Source organism: Hemicordylus capensis, chromosome 6 (genome assembly GCF_027244095.1).
Source record: "Hemicordylus capensis ecotype Gifberg chromosome 6, rHemCap1.1.pri, whole genome shotgun sequence".
Taxonomy (NCBI): Eukaryota; Metazoa; Chordata; class Lepidosauria; order Squamata; family Cordylidae; genus Hemicordylus; species Hemicordylus capensis.
Genome location: NC_069662.1, coordinates 259,134 through 283,276, shown reverse-complemented (window position 1 = coordinate 283,276; position 24,143 = coordinate 259,134). Strand labels below are relative to the sequence as shown.

Sequence of the window (24,143 nt, the reverse complement as noted above, 5' to 3'; positions counted from 1 at the left end):
TTGCTTTCCCTCTGCTCTCTGCAATGACCTTTCTGCCATCTGCCAGGCTTATTGGGGTTTCATAATTCAAGTCCAACTCACTAAACCATTCCTTGTTTCTAATCAGGTTTTATTTTATTTTATTTTATTTTACATTTATATCCTGCTCTTCCTCTGAGGAGCACCGAGCAGTTTAGATGGTTATTTCCATCATTTGCAGTTGTGCCACTATAAACAATTAGATTTCCATAGTCACGTTTGAAATTACTTTCAGCATTATTTTCAGCAGACTCAAAAGTTCTCCCCAATGTTTCAGAAATTGCTTCAAAGCCTTTTCCTGTCCTTTTCTTTGAATCCCTGCTAGCCCTGTTTTTCTGGTTTGGAGAGCTTCTGGGTGAGAAGAAAGAGACCTGGTCTTGTGGTAGCAAGGATGACTAAAGAACATAAGAATAGCCCTGCTGGGTCAGGCCCAAGGAGGCCCATCTAGTCCATCATCCTGTTTCACACAGTGGCCCAACAGATGCCGCTGGAAGCCTACAGGCAGGAGCTGATAGGAGCATGTCCTCTCTCCTGCGGTTACTCCCCTGAGTTGTCCCCTTAGCTAAGCAGGGTCCACCCTGGTAGCATAGGAAAGGGAGACTAGAAGTGTGAGCACTGTGAGATATTCCCCTTAGGGGATGGAGCTGCTCTGGGAAGAGCAGAAGGTTCCAAGTTCCCTTCCTGGCAGCATCTTCAAGATAGGGCTGAGAGAGATTCCTGCCTTCAACTGTGGAGAAGCCGCAGCCAGTCTGTGAAGACACTACTGAGCGAGATAGACCAAGGATCTGATTCAGTATATGGCGGCTTCCTATGTTCCTATGTTCACCCCACAACAGAGAGTCAAAAAGGGCACCTTAAAGTTCTTGACAGTTGAAAAACAGACAAGGTAGCCCAAGAAGCCTGAATTTTCTTGAAACCTTGGCCAAGCTATCTGGTTAATTTGGCCATAGAAAATGCCCTTCCTAGGGTCTTACACCCTCCCCAAAGTCCCTTCCTCCTTGACTTCCTTTATAGCCCTCTTTGCCTTTGCCTCCCTACTCAAAAACAAGAGAAAAATAATCAAAAATAAGAGAAAAAGAAATAAAAGCCTGAAAATCATCACCACCACCACCTCCTCTCAAAAATGCTTCTAAGGATATGTTCCCCGTGATACAAACTGTTCATTAAAACTGGACCAGATGGCTAAGAAATTCTCTTCTTTACTGTTCCATTGAAAAAGGACCAGTCTAAATGTTGACAAGGAACACATGTCATTTCTGCACACAGTTGCCAATCAGGAGTAAATCTGTCCTTCCAGTGCAAAATAATAGGAGAGGAGACTTGTCCCTTTAGCTAAGCAGGGTCCGCCCTGGCTGCATATGAATGGGAGACTTGATGTGTGAGCACCGCAAGAGATTCCCCTTAGGGGATGGAGCCGCTCAAGGAAGAGCAGAAGGTTCCAAGTTCCCTCCCTGGCAGCATCTCCAAGATAGGGCTGAGAGCAAATTTCTGTCAGAGGCTCTCTCAGCTTTTAGTTACAGGTAAAATAAACACTCAGTAGTTGCAAGAATATCTCAAGAAGCACCCCAGTTCCAGAAGGTTCCAAGTTCCCTTCCTGGCAGCATCTCCAAGATAGGGCTGAGAGAGATTCCTGCCTGCTGCTGCGAGTTGGTGTAGACAATACTGAGTGAGATGGACTATGGTCAGACTCAGTCTATGGCAGCTTCCTATGCTTTTGGCAGTTCCCTGTTCTCGAAGAATCCACAATTCCTGATGTAAAGAACAAGAAGATTTAACAATCTTATGAATTTCAGAGCCAAATAGGCCAATAACAGGTCAAGCCCAGACCGTATGAGTTAATGACTTATCTCCATCTGACTTTCCATCACCTGCAGGTCTCATGCCTATGGCTCATTTAAATAGCGATGGGAAACTATTATCTAGTGAGTATGGAGTCAGGGAGGGGAAGATGGACCAAGGGTCTGACTCGGTATATGGCAGCTTCCTGTGTTCCTAACCTATGGAATTCTGTGCCACAGGATGTGGTGATGGCCAGCTTGGACAGCTTCCATCAATGACAGTGGCTACTAGTCCTGATGGCTTCAGACTACCTCCAGGCTTATTGGCAGCAGGATGAATCAATCAATAGCTTTATTTTGGTCTTTGACGAACATAAGGCAGAAATAACATAGAAACTATGGACTTAGCATTAGAAGCAAGAAATTTCTTTTATGCGAAGGAACTGTGAAAACAGTAATTATAGAGTAAGATAACATTTAAAAAAACTCTAACCGGTTTTAGCAGTAAACTTGATCTGGTGTGTTGTGTGTTGTGTGTGCATGCACGCACTCTATCTGCTGAAACGGAGCCCAGCCAATCTGCTAAGGGTAAAACATTTTTTCTTGTGCTGGGGAGCAGGGGTTAATTTTCTGCTGCCTTCAGACTGCCACCTTCCCCCCACCCCGATGGTGACTTATGCTGAACCGCCTCCTCCTTCACCCCACCCCCCAGTCTGGAGAGAGATCCTTTTGGTGGGCCCCTCTGCAGTTGTCGCTGCTAGTTCTCATCACTCCCTGGGTGACTTGCGTTTCTTCTACAGGGTCCTGCCTTTAGCTTGCTGTGGTGGTGGTGGTGCTGTCTGGGTTAGCTGGTGACATTATTGGGGCAGTACTTATGTTTCAATATGATGCTAAGAGTAGTGGGTGGGCGTTTCAGAATAAACAGATCTAAAAACATCTTTGGTGCCCCAACAGCCCGTGCCAAGGAAGAGGCATTCGAGGGGCCCATCGAGAAATGTTCCCAGCCCCAAGGAGCTTGCAATATACATGCCTGAGGTGGGGGGAGGGAGGAGTCAAAGGAAAGGCGCCAAAGAGGAGGAAGCCCAGAAGCCTTTTGCAAAATGACTTTGCTCTTAAAGGCCAGTTTAGATGGCCCTTTGGAAGCTGGGTGATGTGTTTTTGTGCGCTGACCAGAGAGAGAGCAAGAGCAAGGAGGGCCCTTCCTGTGGTAGCTCTCAAATAAAGAGCCCCCAGCCCACCCCCACATGTGCTTGCTGCTTGGTGCCATCCTGACTAGCCTACATCCATCCTCCTCTCTTGTCTCTTTCACGGCTTTTTAGAACACCTATCTATCTATAATATTAATTGCTGAAGATGGTCCAGGGGGATGCGTGGGGATGTCGCAAGCCATGCCCCCACTGAAGCACCTGATTGGGCAGTGGGAAATCCATATGCAGATGGGGAGGAGGAGCCTGTGGCACTGTGGTGATTGGGCAGTGGGGATTCCATATGCAGATAAGGAGGAGGAGCCTGTGATGGTTACACTCAGTTGGAATGCAACTGCTACTGGTCAGAAGAGGGTCTGTCAGTGGCCTGAGAGGAAGGAGCAGCCATGGCGGGGCCTATTGGCAGCAAGGAAGGGCCCAGTCAACCACTGCTGCTGCGGTTAGGGGCTGCTGACACCACTGTCGGAGGCAGGCAGGCGAGGGACGAGCCCGGGCCGGTCAGTGGCCTGAGCAGCATGAGTGGCCATGGTGTTGGTGGCAGCGAGGAAGGGCCTGGTCAACCACTGCTGCTGTGCCTGTGGGGACGGAGGAGCAGGAGTGGGGCTCAGGTGAGGGTGGGGAGGTCTCTGGGGCTGCAGCTTGGCCAATAGGCAGCAGCAGTGCTGCAGCCATGACCAAGAGGGGTGAGGGGGGTGGAAGCAATGGGGCGGAGGAGGAGGAGGAGGAGAGGAAGTAGAGCCGGAGTGCAGCTCAGGTGAGGGTGGGGAGACCTCTGAGGTCAGGGGGGGGGCCTGTGGCAGGGGCTGAGGGGAGCAAGCAAGGACGAGCGCGCAGATGCTCTAGAGCGGGTGAGAGTTCCAGCATCGAAGCGGAGAGAAAGAATGGCCTTTTGTTCTGATTTTTATTATGTATACTGGCTGTTGTTGTTGTTTTAACTGTTTTCTTTTCTGCAGCTTTGCTTTCTGCTTAGCAGTAGGAATAGGGCTGTTCTTAGGGCAGGGCAAGCAGGGAGACAGCCAGGGCCGTGCACTGGGTGAGTTGCCCCATGGCAAACACCCTGCCAGGGCTCCCTGAGGACACCCCTGGGTATGCAAGCTTTCTGGATTCACCAAGCTCTTCATCAGCAAACAGGTTGGAATGGCCATTCCAATGAAGAGTTGAACATATTTAATGAACATATTGTGTTTATTAGGTGAACAATAATAATCTTCACCTAATGAAGAGTTGGATGCAACATGAAAGCTTGCCTAGCCTTTGTTTAAAAAACATCACCAGAACAGCTGAACTTGGAAGATGCTTCTGCATTAACTGTGCTTACAAGTGAAGACACCCCACTGTAGTGAGGAGGGAGCCGCCTTGGACCCCTGGGCCTTCCCAACAGTAGCAGTTGAACAAGCACAGCACCTGGTTCTTCGTGGCGAGTCCAAATTTCTGGGTGCCTGCGTGCTTCCTTGCCTCTTTCCCATCTTTTGAGTGCCTAGATCTCTCTATCTGAGGAGAGGTGGTCTCGTGGCCACAAGCATGAATGCTCTCCTTTGCTAAGCAGGGTCCACTCTGGTTTACATTTGAATAGGAAACTCCATGTGTGAGCACAAGATATCCCCCTTGGGGGAGGGGGGCCACTCTGAGGAGAGCAGCTGCCTGCTTGCATGCAGAAGGTTCCACGTTCCCTCCCTGGCAGCAGCATCTCCCAAGACAGGGCTGAGAGAGATTCCTGCCTGCAATCTTGAAGATGCTGCTGCTGCTGCTGCTGCTGCTGCCGCCAGTCTGTGAAGACAACACTGAGCTAGATGGACCAAGAGTCTGACTCAGTAGAAGGCGGCTTCCTAAGCTGTCAGCTGGTACTCATGGCAACTTGCTACTCAGGTCTGGGAGCATGAAGCTCAAGGGCTGCTCCAGCTGGGGCAACAGGCCAGCATGTGATTTGATGGCGACATGAGCAGTGTCCCGGGGGGGGGGATGCAATTTGGGGAGCAGCCAGACCAGAGCCCCCAGGTGGTTCCTGCCCTGGCAGGCGTCCCCCTCCTTTGCCTGCCCCTTGGCCGCGGGGCCTCAGCATGCCTGGAAGCACCACGTGTTGGCTGTTGTGGGGCCAATTCCTCCATTGGTCGGGGCGGGGGTCACGTTGTTGTTGTTTGTTTGTTTGTAAAGAAGGCTGTGGGTCTCCAGCCTGCCTGAGTGGTGCAATCTCCCCCCCCCCCAGACTTTTCTGTACATTCTTCTCCCTGCTAATCTTTCCTATTGAGTGCAGATGTGCTGCAGATGTGTTGTAGTGGCCAGATGTTGGACTAGGTTGAGGAGGCAGATTCCAATCCATGCGGGGCTTGGACCAGCTGCACTTCCTTGCTCTCATTCTAAACTGCCTCGCAAGGTTGTAATAGTAGTAGTAGTAGTAGTAAGGCTAAAGAGGGAGGGGCCTGTGCTGAGCTCCTTGGAGGAGGCGGAGGGGAGAGGAGTCACTGGCCGTGGGGGCCGGCTGCTGTGTGCAATCACAGCTGAAGTTGGCTCGCCGGTTCCGGATGGAGGTGGCCACACAGCCGCTCAGTGGGCGAGGCAGAGGCGGCACACGGCAGGCAGGACAGGGGCCTCTCTGGGCCATCTGCGTCTCTCTGCACAGGATGTGGGCCAAGAGTGTTTGGTAGTAACTTGTACATTACAGCACATTTAGTCGGGCTCATAACATGAGCAGCAATGCATTGGTTAATGTCTGTGTGCCAGGCTTCAAAGCTGGGGAGCTGCTTGTGAGAACTCTCCCCACGCTGCTGGCTGCCACTCTGTGTGTGTGCGCGCGTGTGATGCCCACCAAGGAGCTGAGAGCAGGAGCCCCCACCCCACCCCCTGCAGGCATGCTGGCCTCAGGTGAGCTTTCAAGAGTTTGCCCCTGAAATAGTGACTCTTTCCGTTTGGAGGGGTAGGAGAACCTGAACAACAGCACTTTCAAACTTGGGGATACATACATTCCAAGGACTAGTCCTTCAGACCTGGCTGTGTTTTTCTCTCCCTAAAATCGTGGAAGGTCCAGCAGCAGCCTTCAGTGAGGATATGGACAAGGTTAAGAGCCAAGAACGCCCCCCCCCCAGCATTTCTGAGGCACATCCCAGGTGCAGGGGTTTGCTTGGCCATTTCCTCCCCCAGGCCCAAAGCCCCCCCCCACCTCAGGCTCATGTGCACCCAGGAGCTGAGCCTTTCGGGAGGTGTTGCCATGGAAATGAGAGCTGCCACATGGTGCTGTGGGTACAGGCCAGAGTTTTATTGCGAGGGTGGGGGAAATTCTTGCATTCCAGAAGGGGAGCTGGGAGGAGATACACACACAGGAGGGAGCCCCCCCCCCCCGCTCCCTGGCGCAGAGGAAGAGTCTCCGGAAAGGAGCAGGAAGGGAGAGTCCCTCTAAGGGAGCCTGCCTGTCCTGATTTCTTGTAGAGAAGTGGGGGGGGGGATCAGCTGGGCGGGGTGCTTTAGGCGAGGAAGCAAAGTGCCTCCCGCAGGCTTTGCTGGTGCCTGGATTTCTGGATCACGCAGGAGGCCAAGACGTTGGGAGGTCACCTGTGCCATGCACGACCAGCCCCAAGCGCACCTGGTGCCCTCCGGATGCTGCCGCCTTCAGCAACCGGGAAGCGAGGAGGCATTGGCGGGCGGGCGGGGCGGGGGGGGGCTTGTCTGCAGGGGATCTGGAATATGGCTCTTGACACTGTCAGGAGGCCCAAGATGACTTTTGCACCCCAGACATTTATAAATATATCTCCATTTACAGGACTCTAGTATTGCACATTAGTGGGTCTCAACGCTGCCCTAGAGAAACAGGGAAAGTGCAGGGCCGAGGTATAAGGTGGGGGGGGGAGGAAGGGGGCTGCCCCCACCAGGTCCCTTCGGTAGGCACTGGAGGTCAGCATGACCTTGGAACCGCTCTGTCCGTCGCCACATCACTGGGCACCATCGCCACGTCAACGGTTGCCAGGCGCCGTCCTGTGCGTCACGCCGGTTGCTAGGCTCCCCCTGCCGCTGCCATGCCAACCGTAGCACCGAGGGAGCTCCATCACCCACGTGGCGGCGGCTGCTGCCGCTGCTGCGCTCCTGCCGCAGGGAGGAGGGGCCCGGCGGCTGCTGCTGCTCCTCGCCGCCTTCGCCCACTCGCGGCCAGAAGGGGGGTGGGGGGCGCCGGGGGGGGGCGCCCGGCCCCTGCTGCTGTGCCCGCCCACCTAGACCTGCCGAGATCGAGGTCCCCAGAGGCTGGGCGCTGGAGGGGGGGACGGGGCGGCGGCTTCACAAGGTGGGCCCGGATCTCCAGGTTTCCTTGCCGACCAGCCAACTGCTGCTCCCACCTTGAGGGGTTCAGGGAGGAGACCGCGAAGGTGAAGCGGCCGAGCGGGGGCGGGGGGGGGCCTTGTCAGCTGCCCGCTGAAGGGCCGCCAAAGAGCAGCCTCCGCAAGGCGAGGTGGGGAGGAGGGGCACAAGAAGCGCGGGGTGGGGCCCGCAGGGGGCTGCTTTCTCGTTCTCCTCGAGGGGTGGGAGGCGGGTTCTGCCTGCAAGGAATCGGGGGGGGGGGGGGCAAGTATTTCCAGGATCACACGCTAGAAGGCTCAGAAAAGTGCGCCGTTGCAGCCGAGGGGCGGCGAGTGCAGGAGAGGGGCGGGGGGGCCGAGGGGCGGGGGCCGTGGTCTGCTGCTGCTCTCCCTCCCGGCCCTCAGATGTCGGCCTCCAGCAGGTACTGCTCGGTGTAGTCCTTGGCCAGCTCCAGGCCCAGGCCGGCCTGGCAGAAGGCGGCCATCTCCAGCCACAGCGAGGGCTCCAGGAAGAGCTGGCACATGACGCGGCCGTGCAGGCGCGGGGCCCGCAGGCGCAGCTGGTGGAGGAGCTGGCTCTTGAGCTGGGCCAGGTCGCGGCCGAAGGCGTCGATGTTGAGGTAGAGCCAGCCCTCGCCCAGCGGGATGGCGAAGGGGCCGGTGCTGAGCGTGGCCACGGTGGGGCGCGCCTTCTGGTCCACCACCCAGCAGAGGTCCTTCTCCCGCAGCAGGCCCAGGTTGCTCTCCGAGGCCTTGAAGGGCTGCCAGTCCTGGATGATGGTCCCGTGGGGCAGCACCTCCTGCCGGAAGGCTTCCTGCAGCACCACCGCCGGCACCTCGCTGGCTTGCAGCAGCTCCGAGGGCTGCGGGCAGAAGCCGCCCTCGGCCAGGGCCAGCACAGCGGCGTCCAGGCGGGAGAGCAGCTCCTGCGCACTGAAGCGGACCAGCAGGATCCCCTGCGGGGGCAGAAGCGGAGGAGGAGGAGGAGGAAAGGAGGCCGGCGGCAGGGCAGCCGCGGGGCGGGGCGGGGCGGGGCTCACGCTGTCCTCAGCTCCCCCCCGCCCCCCAAGCAGGGCAGGGCAAACCCTTCGCCGCCACACAGCAGCAGCAGGACTGCGCTCCTGGGCAGAGGGGCAAGTGACGCTTCCTCCAGCCGGCTTCGGGGACAGAGAGCAGCTGCCAAAGGCACTCTTGCCCGCCCGCCGGCCTATCCGCGCCCATTGGGGCAAGACTAAGTAGGAGGCTGGAGGTCTGGCATATCTGGGCCGGCAGGCAGGCTCCCCAGCCCTCCAGCAAAGCCAAGAGAGGAAACTGCCATCTACTGAGTCAGACCCTTGGTCTGTCTAGCTCAGTATTGTCTGCACAGACTGGCAGCGGCTTCTCCCAGGTGGCAGGCAGGAATCTCTCTCAGCCCTGTCCTGGAGATGCTGCCAGGGAGGGAACTTGGGACCTTCTTTCTCTTCGCAGGGCGGCTCCATCCCCTGCTGAGGGGAATCTCTTGCAGTGCTCACACTTCTAGTCTCCCTTTCATATACAACCAGGGTGGACCCTGCTTAGCTAAGGGGACAAATCATGCTTGCTGACATGATCAGCTCTGCTCCCTGAGGAAGGCCCTCACCAATCCGGGTTTTTTTGGGAGGGGGCTGCGGGGGCAGGCCTGCCCAGGAACTGCAGGGGCCACTTTGAGGAAGAGAAACAGCCCCCCCTTGCTCTCTCCCCCCTTCTGCTCTCATGAGGCCCAGAGGGCTCCACTCGCCGGCCTGCCAGTCAGTGGGGCAAGACCCAGCCAGATGAAGCAGGGGGCAGACGGGGGTGGGGGGACTCCTCATGGCAGGTCAGTACAATGAGAGACCCTGTGGCTCAGTCTTGGCCCCCGCAAAGCCCTGGGTTGGGGCCGGGCCTCTGAACTTGAGCAGAGTGCCTTTGCCTTCACTTTGCTACACATCAGGAGAGCTGGTCTGATGGTAGCAAGCATGAATTGTCACCTCTGTTAAGCAGGGTCTGCCCTGGTTTGCATTTGGATGGGAGACTACATGTGTGAGCACCATAAGATATTCCCCTGAGGGGAGGGGGCTGCTCGGGGAAGAGCACTTGTGTGCAGAAGGCCCCGAGTCCCCTCCCTGGCAGCATCTCCAGCCGGGGCTGAGAGAGACTCCTGCCTGCAACCCTGAAGAAGCCGCGGCCAGTTAGATGGACAAGAAGGGTCTAGCTCATTGGAAGGCTGCTGCCTCCAATGGGTCTGTGTCCTGCCTGCACGGAGCATCCCTCCCCTTTGGGCCCTCCCTCCTTCCAGCACTTAAGCCCCAGGCCACCTGCAGTATCTCCACCTTCCTCTGGCAAGGCCCTATTGGGTCAAGGCAGGCCCCTCAAGGCCCAACAGCAGAATGCTGGCCACATTTGGTGGCAGAGGGCTGGGCTAGGGGGCTGCTGGGGGCCACAAGCCCCCACTCCCCTCTGCTGCCCCTCGAGCGCAACCCACTCCTGTTCTCCTCCCAGGTGAAGAGATGAGCTTCCCTCAGGGACATCATCACTTGACCTCGGAAAGCAGCTCAGGCGTCCTCACAGAAGCAGAAGCCCAAATGAGTCAAGGTGAGCAGCCGCTGCCGTCACAGCCAGCTTGCCCAGCAGGGAGCGAGCACGAGTTGCCCCCTTTGCTAAGCAGGGTCCACCTTGGTTTGCATTTGAATGGGAGAACACACGTGTGAGCCCTGAAAGCTCTTCCGTGGAGGGGACGGGGCCATGCTGGAAAGAACGCCGGCATGCTTTCGTGCCCTCCCTGCTTCCCTCCCTGGCAGCATCTCCAGACAGGGCAGAGCGAGATTCCTGCCCATAACCTGGGGAAACCACTGCCAGCCGAGGTAGACAATCTTGAGCTGGAGTGGGCCTGACTCTGAGGGAGGCCTCTTCCTCTGCGCTCCGGTCCTGCCAGGGAAGGGGCAGCTCTGTCCAGTGCCCAAAGGGCAGAGGGGCTGGGCTGGCCAGCACCTGGTCATGCCCGTCCTTGCCTGGTTGCTTCTCTAAACCCAACAATCACATTTTGGGAAGGCATGTCGGAGGGCAAGAAGCAGCCCCCAAAGCAGACCATCTTCCAATGCTCTTCCCAATTCAGAGCACTGGTACAGAGCCGCCCCCCCCCCGCCACCTCCCGTTTATTTTGCAGCAGCACATTTAGCAAGTGTGGAGACTCGGGCCATCAAGACCTGCATCTCCACACAGACACAGACACACCTGTGGCAACATCCGATGCTGCTCCCTGGCGATTAGGGGCCTAGAATTGGGGTGGGGGGTGTCATACCTGAGAGCCAGCAGTGCCACACAGTCTTCCCTGAGAGGGTGGGGTGGACCCCCTGAGTGTCTGTCCCAACCACCACCACCACCCTGCCTCTGTTCATGCTTCCAGCCCCAGGCATCAGCAGAGCCTGACTGCTAGATCTGGGGGGCGGGGGGGGGGGGCGGCAAGGGAGGCCCCTCCCAGCCAGCCTCCTGCCCCACACAGCAGCCAGCCAGATGCCCCTGTGGGGAACCCACAAGCAGGCCATGAAGCCCCCCCTGCCCACTTGGCTCTCCAGCTGCCTCTGAGCCTGGAGGGTCTGTTTCGCCACCAGGAGGAACAGCTATGGGCATCCTTCTCCCCGCCCCCTGGAATGTGTTTCATCCCCTACTCAGCGCTTTCCAAATTGTGAGCCTCACACTGCAAAAAGCCGTGTAAACGGCAGTGTTCTGTGGCGCCAAATTCAAATCAGAGATCCGCTGTAAGGGGGTAAGCCGCCTACGACGGGCAAATACAGCTTTTTCCTTTTCCTTTTTTGCAACAGACTTGCAACGTTGTAGCAATAGAATGCAAAGATAAAATCTAAAAGCAGGCGCCAGAAATATGAAGGGCACCTTCCTTACAACGCAGGGGCTGTGATGTCAAAACACAGGCCATACGGAAGCACACTTCAGGGACCCCTTGCGACACTGGGAGGATAGCTTGCGTCCCCTGGAAAGCGCCCTGGAGCTGCCCGAGACGGGACCATCACCCTCCACCCCCGGCGGCAAGCTGGGGCCGGGCGCTGTGTGAAGTGGGACCCCACCCCCCTCTGGACGGTCAGGAGTTCCCCTAGGAAGCTGCCTGGTCCCCAGTGTGGCCACTCGTCCCGCCTGCAGCAGGCATGCCTGGAACCCCGTGGCTTCCGCCCCCCCCCCCCCCCGGACTAGCCCCCGCAAGGGCAGCGCCTTTACCTGCTTAGCAATGACACGGTACTTCTGGAAGTCCTTGGGCCCCAGCTTGTCGTCCCGGGTCAGGCGGGACACCTTGACGCTGGGGTGCTTCTCCTTCACCATCTGGGCGCAGAAGCGCTGCAGCAGGCCAGCCACCCCCTTGCCGCGCTCCCAGGGGGCCACCCGCAGCCCCTCCACCAGGGCCGTCTCCCCAGCATCTATGACGAAGACAGACTGGAGCCCAATCTGATGGGGGGGAGGGGAGGGGGGAGGAGAGGGGAGGGGAGGAGGGAGGGGAGAAAGCAGAGAGTCAGCTCTGAGTGTGCTGGGTGGAGCCTCCCACAATCTTGAACAAATCTGGAATTGGAAAAAAAACGGTGGCGTTAATCAAACAAAGCAGGTGAGGAGGTGGGGGGAGAGGGCAGGGGGGAGGGGGAGGGAGGCAGAGAGGAAGGAGCGGGAAACGCAGTTTCAAAGGCAAGTCTTGGGCACATTATTTAACATTGACAAACAAGAGAACAAAAAAGTCAGCGATACAGCAAGATCACAGAGTAAGCATTATACTAGTACCATTGGACGGGGCCCCTTTACGCTACGGGGGTCTCAAGAGCAGAGACACACAAAGAGGGAGACATTTATTTTGGTAACTTGTGTCCTGAGGCCGCACTGTAAGGATTTAGGATCCGCGCTCCAGCAGCCCCGTCTCGGTCCTCCGAGGGAAGCCCCAGCACCTTCCTTGACGGGGGCCTGATCCCCCACACACCTACGTGAATAAAATCCAGCGAAAATCATTCGGTTTTTATCCATTGCTTTCTTTCAAAATAATAATAATAATAATAAGGAGAGAGAGAAAGAAAGGGGGGGAGAGAGTGTGCCCAGAGTGAAGCTGGAAACATCAGAGAGTCCCACAAAAGGCCCGGCGGGGGCGCTCCGTGGCTCCAGAGCCAGAGCTGGGCATCATGCCGGGCGCCTGGCACGGCCCAGGAGCAGGGCACGGATTCTGCAGCCACCGCGGCTGGGATTCCACTCCCCATCCCAATGGAATCGCTGCAGTTGGTCTGAGGCCACCAGGCACAGCTGCAAGTGGGGCACGCCAAGCAAGGGGTCCATGGGGGAGCTGCCCAGAGGCCACAGAGCCACGCCTGCCCTGCCGGCTGCAGCCTGGTGAGGTGGGGAAGCTGCCGCCCCCCCCCCAGGGCAAGCAGACCGCTGACCCCGCACGTGGCTATTGGAGCCAGCCTCTCAGTTGGTTCAGTGGGGGAGATCCTGCCCCACAGGGGATCCCCAACGCCTCCCCCTCATCTCCCTGTGAATGGCAACAGGGAGCTCTATGAGGACTCCAAGCGTGCCCCGCTTGGGTTCCTCTGGGGATCCAGAACACTCTCTGGGCAGCACCCTCGACTGGGCTCTTGGGGAACCATCTGCCATTGATCACAGAGTGTGTGACGGCACCCTTATGCTTCAGACGCCCCGAGCCAGCGAGTCGGCCCACCTTGCACCCTTCCCTGCAATGATCAGATGAGGGCGAGGGAGGGGGGAGAGAGAGAAAGAGAGAGGGAGGGAGGGAGGGAGGGAGGGAGAGAGAGAGAGAGGGAAGGAGAGGACCACAGGAGGCACCCAATATGCCACCTCTTCTGTGCCCCCCATCAGCTATCGCAAGGGGCAAAGAAGGGGGCAGAGTTAGCCAGACCTTGGTCTTGGTCTGCACCAGATACCGCTATGGAGCCCGAGCGGGGGGGGGGGGGGGGTCCGGCTGGCTGCTGGTGGTGGTGGGAAGGCGTCTGTGCCTTGCCTTGTGCTTGCAGGAGCCTCCAGGCCTGCTGCTTCGACTCTCCACTGACAGGTCTCCCCAGCTGGGCTGCAGGGGCTGATGGGGAGGGACCCTCGGGCTCCTTCCAGACTCCTTGGCTGGAGAGGTGAGAAAACCTAGCAGCAGCCAGCCAAACATTTCCCCAAGAAGCTGCAGGAAGGATGAGGCGCAGGGCAAGCCTGTTGGTCCCCTTTGGGCAACAAGCTCCCAATGGGCGGGCGGGCGGGCCGTCATCCTCCTTAAGAAGCCACCCGCTCCTAGTGGCCACCACCACTGTAACGGCTGCCAGCTTGGGCTTCCAGACTGCAGCTGCCGTCTTCAGCATTTGGCAAAATCCCAGGCTTTGGAAACCAACCCCCCCCCACCACCACCACCACCTTTCAAATCCAGCCTAGAAGTGTACTTTTTAATATTAGGGAAAGACCTGGGCAAGTTTTTGGCCCCCAGATGCCGTCTAAGGCTACTGTGTTAACGTGAAGGATGCTCTTGACAAACCCAGACTACTTTTGCCCCTCTAAAACCCAAGACAGTAATTGGGAGTGCTGGCCAAGTACAAGCTGGGAGGACAGAGATGTGTGCACATCAAAGTGTCCCTCCCCATCAGCAGTTCCTTCCCACTCCAGCTGAGACGAGCACCCCTCCGAGCCGACCCTCCGCCCGTCCCTGCCACTTCCTGGAGCTAGGCGGAGATGCAGCCACCCCAGGGCCCAGCAGAGACCTGCTTAGAAAACGGCCCGCTCGCAGGGAGACCAGGCCTGGCCCCATCTCTCTGCTTAGCACTAGTCTCAGCCTTGGCCTCCCTTTCCCAGCTGGCGGGTCTGGGCACAAAAGCTTGTCCCAGACGGGTCCTGCGCTGCCTTCTCGTGCGTCGCCTCGCCTGCTGGGGCAACCCAGGGCCACGTTCTCAGTGGTTCCCAGGTGGGCAAAAGCTCAGCCCCGCTTTGTTCCAACAGCGCTGGAACTCCAAGCAGGCCTGTGGCTGGGAATCCTCCCTCCGGCAGGCTCCATAGCAGCATCCAGCGAGAAGCCCCGCCACCGCCCCGCAGTCCTCTCTGAGTGGCCAGAGTTCTCTCCCCAAAGCCCCTCCCTAGGGCCGGACACTCCCGCATCCGGCCAAGGTGGGAAGGTCCACATGGGGCAGAGGGTTGGGGGAGAGAAGCCCCCAGTCGGCCCGGCTCCCCAGGGTCCTCACCACAGCTCCGTTCTTCTTGGCCAGCACGACGGTGCGGTTGGGCTCGCGGATCCAGGAGTGGTAGCGGCTGGGGAGGTAGTCGAGACCCCCATAGATGCCCTTGGACATGGCCAGGACCTCCTCAAACTCCTTCTCGGTGGCGACCGTGAACTCCAGCCGAGGGTCGGCACTGGGACTCTCCAGCTTCATGGCTGCACAGGGTACAGAGGGGCTGCAGGGAGACAAACTTCCATGAACACCACCAGGGGGTGCGACGGGATGGGGCCGCTGCAGGGGGGGTCCCCAGGGTCCTGAGGCCTCTGGAAACAAGCCGGTTAGACACGAGGCGCGGCCCGCCCCGTGGGTGCTGCCGAGGCAGGCCTGTGAGCCTGCCTGAGGGAAGTCGAGAGGCAGCTGGCTCTGGGGTGGGGCCAAGGAGCGCCGAGGACAGTTGCTAGCTCTTCGTCCTTGGGGGTCTCTCCAGGAGAACCTCCCCGCTCTCTTCAGAGGCCTTGTTCTGCAGCCCTCTGCCTTGGGAGAGCAGGCAGGCGGGCCAGGGGCAGAAGAGGGGCCTCTTCTTGGCTCTTGTAACCCCTCCCCAGATGCTCCACTCCCCACCCCTGGCCTTCCAGGGCTCTGTCCAACAAGGCTGGTTGGGAGCAGGGCTTTGGGGCTGGGACGGAGGGCTCGCTAGCTTGTCCGCTTCTGCCGGGAAGCAAGTGTGTGGAAGTAAACCGGCCAACCAAGGAGCAGAAGATGTAGGAGGCTGGTGGCTCATCTATCCCGTGCAGGGCCCAGTCCAATCCACACTCTGCTTGTGAGGGACGTTCCTTGAGGGCTGAGGGAGCAGCCAGGCTGAGCTGCTGCTTCGGAATCAGGAGCACGGTGGCCGTCCTGCCTCTTCCGAAAAAAGAGCTGGGCCCCACGGAGCAACAGCAGGAAGGAGGCCACGGGGGCGGGGGGGGGTGCCCAGACGCTCCCTCTGGCTCTGGCTCCTGGCCCCGGCCGCCCTGCTCAGTCTCCGGCCCCTTCCTGCCTTTTCTGAGGAGCTTTGGAAAGGTTGAGCTGCAGGCAAGTTGCAAGGTCTCTATCCTTCAGGCCTTAGTCGCGACTCCAGATCTATCGGAGCGAAGCCTCCACGCTTCAGGGTGCAGCAGGCAGGCACATCCATGCCCACAAAGCGGAAGGCACCGTGTGGCACAGGCGGCCAGAGCACCAAGTCTGTCTAGCACATACACAAAACACTTCCTTGGTTGTTAAAAGGAGGCCAGGCCGAGTGGAGGGCAGCAGGGTGAGGTGTTGGTCTTGGGGGTGTTAAAAGCCTGTCCTGATTTTCACCTGTGAAGCACTGGCGGGTGTGGCTCCCCCAATCAGTGCTGGCCCCCTCCTCCCTTCCCTGGGGCTGATGCTCTGAACAGCTGCTCTGTCCAGTGGGGTTGATCAGGCTGAAATGGCAACAGCCCTTTTTTGCTGTGGACCTAAAGGGCAGTGGAAAGGGCCCGCTCACCTCCGGGGTCAGCCGTTACAGCCCCCTCCAGGTGTAACTCTGTGGCCCCAATTCACATGTGCCCACCACCTCCTCCTCCCCGGCTCTAGCCTCCTGTCTTGGCTTTGCTTGCATTTTTTGCTTCGTTATTTTGCTTTGTTACGAGTCCTGCCGCCTATTGAGATCGGTCCGTTTGCAGTTGTCACGGGTTCCTCGGGTGGCTACTCAGGGCCTTCTCCGTTGCTGCCCGGAGGCTTTGGAATGTGCTCTCTCTTGAAATAAGAGCCTCCCCATCTCTGATACCTTTTTGAAAGGCGGTTAAGACACATTTGTTCACCCAGGCTTTTAATTAGCCTCATATAATGTAGCATTGTTTTAAATGGCGTTTTATTATAAACCACCCAGAGACATGAGTGTTGGGTGGTATATAGATTTGTTGAATAAGATCTCCTGAGGAGGCCAGGATGAGGCCTCTTCTCCGGGCAGAGTCTGAGGTCCTTGTGGTGGGAGGCTGGCATCTGGAGAGAGGCAAGGAGACCGCTCCCCTCTCCTGCCGCTGGCTGTGGGGCCTGGGAGGAGGGACTCTGTGGGTCAGGCTTGGGGGCTCCTGGGGTCTGCACTGACTTGGTTGCTGATGCCGGAGGCGCTCTTACTCCGGGAATTCGGGGCCGAAGTCCAGGGCCTCCACAGCCCCCGCCCTCCCCCAAACCCCTCCTTAGTGTCTTCTGGGTGGTGTGGTCACCTGGCAGAGCAGGATGATGCTTAATCTGCAGGGGAGGGCGGCCTCCACAGGCCTTTAGGTCCAGCTCCCAAATGACCTGGGTGCAGCGCCGCTGGCTGATGCCCGCACGCCTTAACCCCGGAAGGAAGCCTTCCCTGCAGCCTGGAGATTCAGAAGGAGACCGTTCACGGCATCAGCCTCAGTCTCTTGGGGTCTGCCCCCCCAATGGCAGACCTGAGCCTGAGGGGGTGGGCAGAGGGGACCTTTAGGAGAGGCAGCAGGATTCCCTTTTCTGCAGCTCTGTGAACACACCTTTTAGAGATTTTACAGGGAGAAAAAGAGGGATTGGGGGACCTCTGCATGCTAGATTGTTGATGGGCAAGATGTCCAGCGCGGCTTGAAAGAGACACAGCCGGCAGCCTCCTCCTCGTGTGTGGCTGCTGCCTCCGTGCAAGCAGGTGAGCCTTGCATGACCTGGGCCTGATCCAGAGCCTGCTGGCTCCAGAGCAGAGGCAGCAGTTGGAACGAGGCCCCTTCCAAAGCAGAGGAGTGGCCGCTGGCTAAAGAGCCCCCTGCACCCTGGGCAGGGGGGGGCGTGAGGAACACCATGTGCCCAGGGGTGCAGCCATAACTGAGTGGAGGGGTTCAAAGAACCTGCCCCCCCAGCTCCACCCCTCCCCATTTCCTTCGTTATCTCCCTCACTCTGAGGGGCTGCCAGAGAGAGGGGCGAACACGGGTCCCCCCTCCCCTTGCTATGCCCCTGCATGTGCCCACAGAGCTGGCCGGACCACCTCCCCCATGGCCCCACCCCATGGCTGGAGAAGCACCAAGAAGAGGGCCCCCCTTGCATTTGGCCCAGACAAATCACACGCCCCTCCATGCCTGGGAGGCAGCAAGCCAGCCCCTCCCTGCCCCAAATATAGGACTTGAGATCCACACAGCATCCCTCCCAAGTCCCTGTGTGACTACGGGCACCCCAAGCCTGAGCGTCCCATGTGGGTCTAAAACCCAGGGCTCCATAGACACCCACTTCTCTATGAGGGGCTGCAAGACCCAGGGAGTCGGGGGGGGGCTGCCGAGCAGACTCCCCACATCTCCTGGTGTCCATAGTCAGAAAGCAAGATCTGCAGCCATGGAGCAGGGCCCCCCTCAGCCAGCCCCCCCCATCAGGGTGTCTTTTCAAGGAGCAGTAAGATACAGCCTGACCCGCCAAGCTGTGCCTCTCTGGGGGCCCGTCAGGCCCATCTGCTCCCCGCTCTTCCATCCCTGCCTCTCCATCCTGTGCTCGCTCCAGATACTTGACAAGATCCTCCCCCACCTTGCCCCCCCCCGCCCGCCCTGCATGCTCAGACCGGCCACCCCATCGCTACAGGCGCCTGCAAGACATTGGACACCGGAACAAAAAACAAGCACTGCTTTACGGGCTTCGTTACTGGGCTGCGCAGCTCCGGGGAATGCCGCTGCTTGTGGGGCGGAGGCAGTCACGATGCGTCGTGTCGCGCTGGCGGCCTTTTGCCTCCGCCAGGAGTCCGGCCACAGGCACTTGGGAGACAAAATCGGGACAAAGGAGGAGGGTTTTAACTTCATCCACCCGGGGAGCGGGGAGGGAGCAGGGGCCGCCCAAGAGACCCCCCTCTCCACCGCCAGACGTGCTCCACGCAGGCCCCACAGCCCTGGCTGCTCTCCCCTTCCGCTGACCTTGGGCAGGTCACTGGCCCTCAGCGCCCCACCAATGACGCTCTGCCTGGGCCATCAGGACCACCGGGCACCCTGGCTGGAGGCCAGCTCCCAGGCTGGGGACAGCTTGTTCAGAGACCAGCATAAGAGGAGGGGAAGAGCAACGGCAGGAGATCACCTAGAGGAGACCCAAAGGGGTCCAGCATCCTCTCCTGCTGCTGCCGCCAGCACCCCAGATCCCCCGTGGGGCACAGAGCCCCGTCCTCCATTGGACTGCCGTGATCAGGGGCCACCCAGGGCCTGCCTCCAGGCACGCAGCTCAGCCTCTCCACAGGATACACGGGGGGTCCAGCTGAAGAGGACCACAAGAGCCCCTTCCCAGCAGCAGGGGCCGGCCAGATCTCACCCACCCCCCAGGAAGCCCACAGGCGGGCAGGCAGAGCAGGAAATGCCCTCTCCCTACAGCCACGGGGGCTCAGAGGCTGGCCCCCATGGCCACAACCTTGGCCTCTCGTTTTTTCCATGGCTTGCATCAAGCACAGCCCATGCGGAGCCCCAGGGCAAGAGCAGAAGCCAAGGAGGCCAGCAAATGGAAGGGCTGCCCAGACTCCCTGGCGGGCTGCAGGGACGGGCAACTCCGAGCCAGCGAGGGCCGCTGTGGCTAGGCTCCAGGAAGCCTCCACTGACCCCGGGGCAGCTGCACCTGAGATGCCAGCATTGGGTGTCCTCGGCAACTGGCTATTAATAATCTATGGGGTGGAACCTGAGGCCTCTCTGGCTGGGAGATTTAAAATATTTAAAAAAAGAAGAAGAAGAAGAAGAAGAAGAAGAAGAAGAAGAAGGCCACAGAGCTAGGAACCCAAAACCAGGACCTGTGTGCAGGCAGAAGGGATCTGGAGAGAGGGGGGTGGGAAGGAGCCCCCTCATTCTCCACGCCAGACCCCACTCTGCCACATGTGAACTAGTCCTCATCGTATGGAAGCGAGCCTCTGCCCATGCACAGAATGCACTCTCCACACCTCTGGGCTGGTAGGACTTGGTCCCTCAGCGGCCGCTCTCCTGGGCAATGGTTCCCGCCATGGTGGGATGGCAAGTGCCAAGGAGGGCAGCAAAGCAGAGAAGTCCCGTCCCCCCCCCCCCACCAGGACGTCACCATCTGCTCTCCGGCAGGGAAGCCACAGATGATGGCTGGCCTGTGTGAGGGAAGCCGGGCCGGCCTTGCCTGCGCCAAGTCTGCTGCCCAGCACAATCTCTGGATGAGCCCCACTGCATTCCGGAGGCGAGAGAGACGGACTCCCCCCCCCCCGTTCTCCAACCCAGGCAGGTCCCCAACTCCCATCAACTTCTGCTGCTGCTCAGGCCGATGAAGACTTTTGGTCTGTTCCGAAGGCAGATGGGTGCACAGGAGCGTCCTCAGCAGGGCCAGGAGTGAAGGGAGGGCACCTGGGGAAGGCGGGCTGGGGGCCCTCTCCCACCGGGACCCTCCCAGTGGCCCCACGGAGTCCATCTGCCTCTCAGCCAGCAGAGGAAGCAGGATGCTGAGCAGCCCTCTGGATACGTGCAGAAAGCCCCCCCCCCGTCACCCGCGAGGCTCTGCCAGTCTGGCCAAAAGGGCCTTGGGGGCTTCTGCCAGTGGAGCCTCTGGCTGCTGTCTGGGGAGGGGGGAGGGGCCTTGTGTGAAGACACCCCCAGAAGCACGACCCACAGGCCCCCCCCCGCCCCCGAAGCTGGCCAGCATTGCCTGATGAGCTGCCTCCCCTGCTGGAGGGGCCTCCTTCCTTCCGGCACATCACCCCCCCGGGCAGGGCTCAGGCCCTCTGGCGGTGGGCTCACTGGGGCAAGTGACCCGTGTGCGCTAGAAGGCTCATGGATCCACCCATCATCACACCCCCCCAAGCAGAAGGGATGCAATGGGGAGATGGCCAGCCTCACCCTCACTCTGCCCCCCTTCTGCTGGGCGGGCGGGCGGGTGCCATTCATGCTGACCTTTGGGCACAGCCTCCCTCCTCGGGCGGTGGGTGCCAATGCCACCCACAGACACACAGCTGGGTGGGTGGTCAGGCAGTGCAGCAAGAGCCCCACCCAAATGGGACTCTCTTCTGGCCTGGGGGAGTCCTCCCCACCCCCATGGAAAGGCTGGGGAAGCATCGTGGCATGGGGGGAAGGGAGGGGCGGCCCACGGGGGCAGACCAGCGGATACCACCAGCGGCCAGTTGGATCCTGGAGGGGGAGTAGCCCACCCTCACCTGGGCCAAGGTCACCAGGCATGTTCCTGCCAGTCCTTTGCTCCCTCATCACCCCCTGCCCCTTTCCTGCCCCTCTCGCCATCCTGCTCCACCCCTTCTGCCTTCCTGGGCTGCACCTGCACCCCCGCCTTTCACTTGCAGCAGTTTCTGGAGAGTCTGTTCAACAATGCTGAGGACCCAACCAATCTGGGAGTGGGGAGAGAAGCAGTGAGAGGAGTCAGAATGCCATGGACTCAGAACAACTAGAGAGTGCCCAGGGTAACTCACAGCCTCATGACTGTGACCTGACAAGAGACAAGCTTCTCCATACCAGGCAGGACAATTGAAGTGTGCATTAAGTGTGTCACAACAACCTCCTTGGCTGCCCTTCATCGTATCCCCCCATCCGTGGATGGCAACGAAGGAGATAGCCCCCAACAGGGCTGAATGCTGGGGCTGAAAAATGTTCAGCCCCAGAAAGGAAAATGTTCCCTTTCTTCCCCCACTCACTTGCACAGAATGGGAAGGGGAAGCCACACCCCAGTGCCCTTGGAAAAGTAGGACATGACCTCTCTTGCCCCCCAATTGCCAATATTCCTCACCCCCCCATGCATCCGAGCAGCTCCGCACAGGCTGCCCCCCCACCAACACCACCACGCCCCATGATCAATTCCCCCCATTGATCTCCCGAAGCTCCGGGGAATGAAGCCGAGAAACTGTCAGACGAGAACGGAAATTAAGGGGGGGTGGAATTAAACCCATCACACTCCCCACCTCGAAGGGGAGGGGCAGAAACCCCGGGCCCCACTCCCCCCTCCAGTCTTGATCCAGTTCCATATAAAGCAGGTAGCATCTGACGGGGGGGGGGGTAGGAGGAGTCTAGTGCCCCCTCCCCAAGTCTGACTGGGAAAAGCTGGGCGGGGTGTCTAGAAGGCCCTCCTCCAACCACCCCCCCACCCCCAGTCACATGCCCACCCTATAAATAGAAGGCACAGAGAAAAAGAAACCTAACGCCAATCTTCTCCCCTGGAAAACTGAGCGCGGGGCGGGCGGGGGGGGGGGGCGCGGGGTGGAGAATCCATGGCAAGAGACCCGCCAGCGCATCGGGGAACCAGTGAGAGCCGCCGCCGCCCCCCGCCCCCCCCGGCAGCATCTTTAGGCAAAGCGACCGCCACCCCTTCGCTGCCCTCAAGACAGGCACAAAAACCCTGCCCCGCGCCGCCGCAAAGATGTTCGCCTCCCTTTCCCAGGCAGATCATAAAATGCTACCGGGAGGGGCCTTTCTCGGGGGATGCGGGGAGGGTGTTCCACTCCGAAGAGATGCAAGAGAAGAAAGCATTGCGGGGGGAGGCCGGAAATGTCCCTTTCCTCGGAAAACTGGGGGGGGGCGTTAAAGGGAGCAGATGGGGCCGAGACCGGTGGGGGGGGGGAGATGGCGCCTCTCTTCCGTCTTACCTTGTTCCTCTAGGGTGGGAGTGGGGTTCGCTCTCCCCCCCGCCGTAGGGACCTGTGCAATGGCCGGAGGGGCCAGCCAGACTCCCGAGGAGCAGGTGAGGATGCGGGGGGGGGAGGCAGCAGAGGGAAGCACAGAGCCCCCGCCTCCGGAAAAGAGCCGCCCCGCAGACCCTCCCCAAGGCTCCCTCCCACCTTAGCCGGACAGGCGGGGGTCCCGGCAGGCAGCTCCGCCCAGTACCTGCGCTGCGGAGGTCGGGTCGGGCGAGGAGGCGGCGGCGGTGCTGCTGCTGCTGCTGCTGGCGCTCGCTCCGCTGCTTTTCCCGCGGCCAGAGCCGCCGCCTCCTATAAAGATGGGTCGAAGCCCCGCCCCCTCCTCCTCAGACCACGCCCCTCCGGCAGGCATGGCGGGGGGGCTCTCTGCGCTCTCACACACGCACGTCAGAAGCCGGGGGCTGCAGGAGGCGGGGGCGGAGAGAGCACTTGGGGACAAGGGCGGGCGAGGGGGGAGGCAGAGGCGCACCCTGGCAGCCGGCCGCCCCCCCCCCCCCGCCCCGCGCGCACTTCGCTGCCTGGTGAGAGACCCGCCGGAGGAGCAGGTTACGTAAGGCGGCGCCAGCAGCCCCCTCCTTCCCGTGCAGCGAGGCAAGCCAGCCAGATCTCCCGCCTTCGACCGGGGGCAGCCCCGGAGGCGGCCAGCAGAACTGGGTCCCGCTCCCGCCGGACTTAGGGAGGATCAGCGCCGGGCAGTCAGCGGTAGACTGCTCCTGCGCCTGGAGGTGGCACCACCGAGCCATCAGGCCATTGGCGGAGCTCTCCTCCTGCTGCAAGCATCATGGCTTGATCATCCAGACTCCCCGAAGCCCCCCGCAGCGGGCGACCATCTCCGCGGCGGCGCCGGCGCCATCCCCAGAGGAAGGCTGTGCGGTGGGCAGCGAGCCTGGGGCTGCTCCTCACCCCTCCTGCCAGCCAGGCGGGTCCCGACCCTGGCTAGGATGCTCCCGGTGTTCCTGGCTCTGGTGTGGTCTCTCTCCCTCCCGCCTCTAAGCCCAACAAGAATATCTCCCTCCTCTGCCTCTTCAGTTCCAGGCCCAAAAGGCTGCAGGATGCCTCCTGAAGGAGGTGTTCTAGCCAGGACCGGGGCGGGGGGACCGGGGCGGACCGGGGCGGCCTCAAGCTCAACAGCAGCCTAAGACTTAGGGGGCATTTGATGGGGGGGGGGGCATTTGAGAAGTTCCACAAGTTCCACTTGTTTTGATGCACATCCCTCTCAGACCAAAATCAGAGCTGCAAATGTGAGCAAGTAAGAGACGTGGTTCTATGGATTCTTCTGTCATGTTAAAGAGAGCTAAAGAGGTAGAGGTAGATCTCAGTTCTGATGGCCCAAGAGGGGCCGTGCAGACCACACAGCCTCTCAGAGCAGCTGGCAATATAAACCGGCCGTGGCAAGTGTCTGGGGAGCGGCTGGACCAAGCGCAGGTGGACAGGCAGAGAATGCTTCTGTTTTGGTGCCTTTACAGTTTCATGTCTAGTTGCCCCAGGAATGATTTATGTGTGAGAATTTCTCACCCCTGCTCACTGGGCCAAGAGGCACCTTTCAAGGTGGTGGTTCTCTGATTGAGCCGGGGGAGAGGAACTGGCCCCCCTCTCCGTCCCCAGCACAGCATCCCTCCAGTGACTGGTGCTGGTGTCTCTCTTATGCTTCTTTTTAGATTGTGAGCCCTTTGGGGACAGGGAGCCCACTTATTTGTTTGTTATTTCTCTATGTAAACTGCTTTGGGAAATTTTGTTGGAAAATTGTATGTAAATATTAGTATGTAGTAGTAATAGAAGAATAATTTATTATTTCTCTGTGTAAACTGCCCTGAGCAATTTTTGGAAGGGCGGTATAGAAATCGAATAAATACATACATACATACTACTAATTATTATTACCTCCATCTGGGAGCTAAAAGAGGGGACTGGTTGCTTAGCAGCGTGGCTGTCATCAGTGACCTCCATAGCCTAAATGTTCATTCAAGGTAAACATTTGTGAGGGTCATCCTGTAGAGTGAGTTTCTTGAGGACATTGTTTTTATTGTGGCTAGGGGGCTGAAAAGCTGGAAGTGGCCTGGGC

The 24,143-nt window shown here is 59.3% G+C and overlaps 1 protein-coding gene across 8 annotated transcripts; it reads right to left on the bottom strand.

Moving 5' to 3' along the window:
- Positions 1-6,230: 6,230 nt before the first annotated feature.
- NAT16 (N-acetyltransferase 16 (putative)) lies at positions 6,231-22,684 on the bottom strand. 8 transcript variants are annotated; one of them, XM_053263405.1, is made up of 5 exons: positions 22,269-22,684; positions 18,107-18,215; positions 14,487-14,677; positions 11,506-11,730; positions 6,231-8,237 (listed from the first exon to the last, which is right to left on the bottom strand). In XM_053263405.1, the coding sequence occupies exons 1-5, from the start codon at positions 22,431-22,433 to the stop codon at positions 7,683-7,685; spliced, it is 1,245 nt and encodes a 414-aa protein (XP_053119380.1). In that variant the 5' UTR covers positions 22,434-22,684; the 3' UTR covers positions 6,231-7,682. The 8 variants fall into 8 exon arrangements, with proteins under 8 accessions (XP_053119380.1, XP_053119379.1, XP_053119382.1 ...); XM_053263404.1 differs by having other exon boundaries at positions 18,095-18,215; positions 22,269-22,682; XM_053263407.1 differs by having other exon boundaries at positions 14,487-14,697; positions 18,095-18,215; positions 22,269-22,286.
- Positions 22,685-24,143: the final 1,459 nt, after the last annotated feature.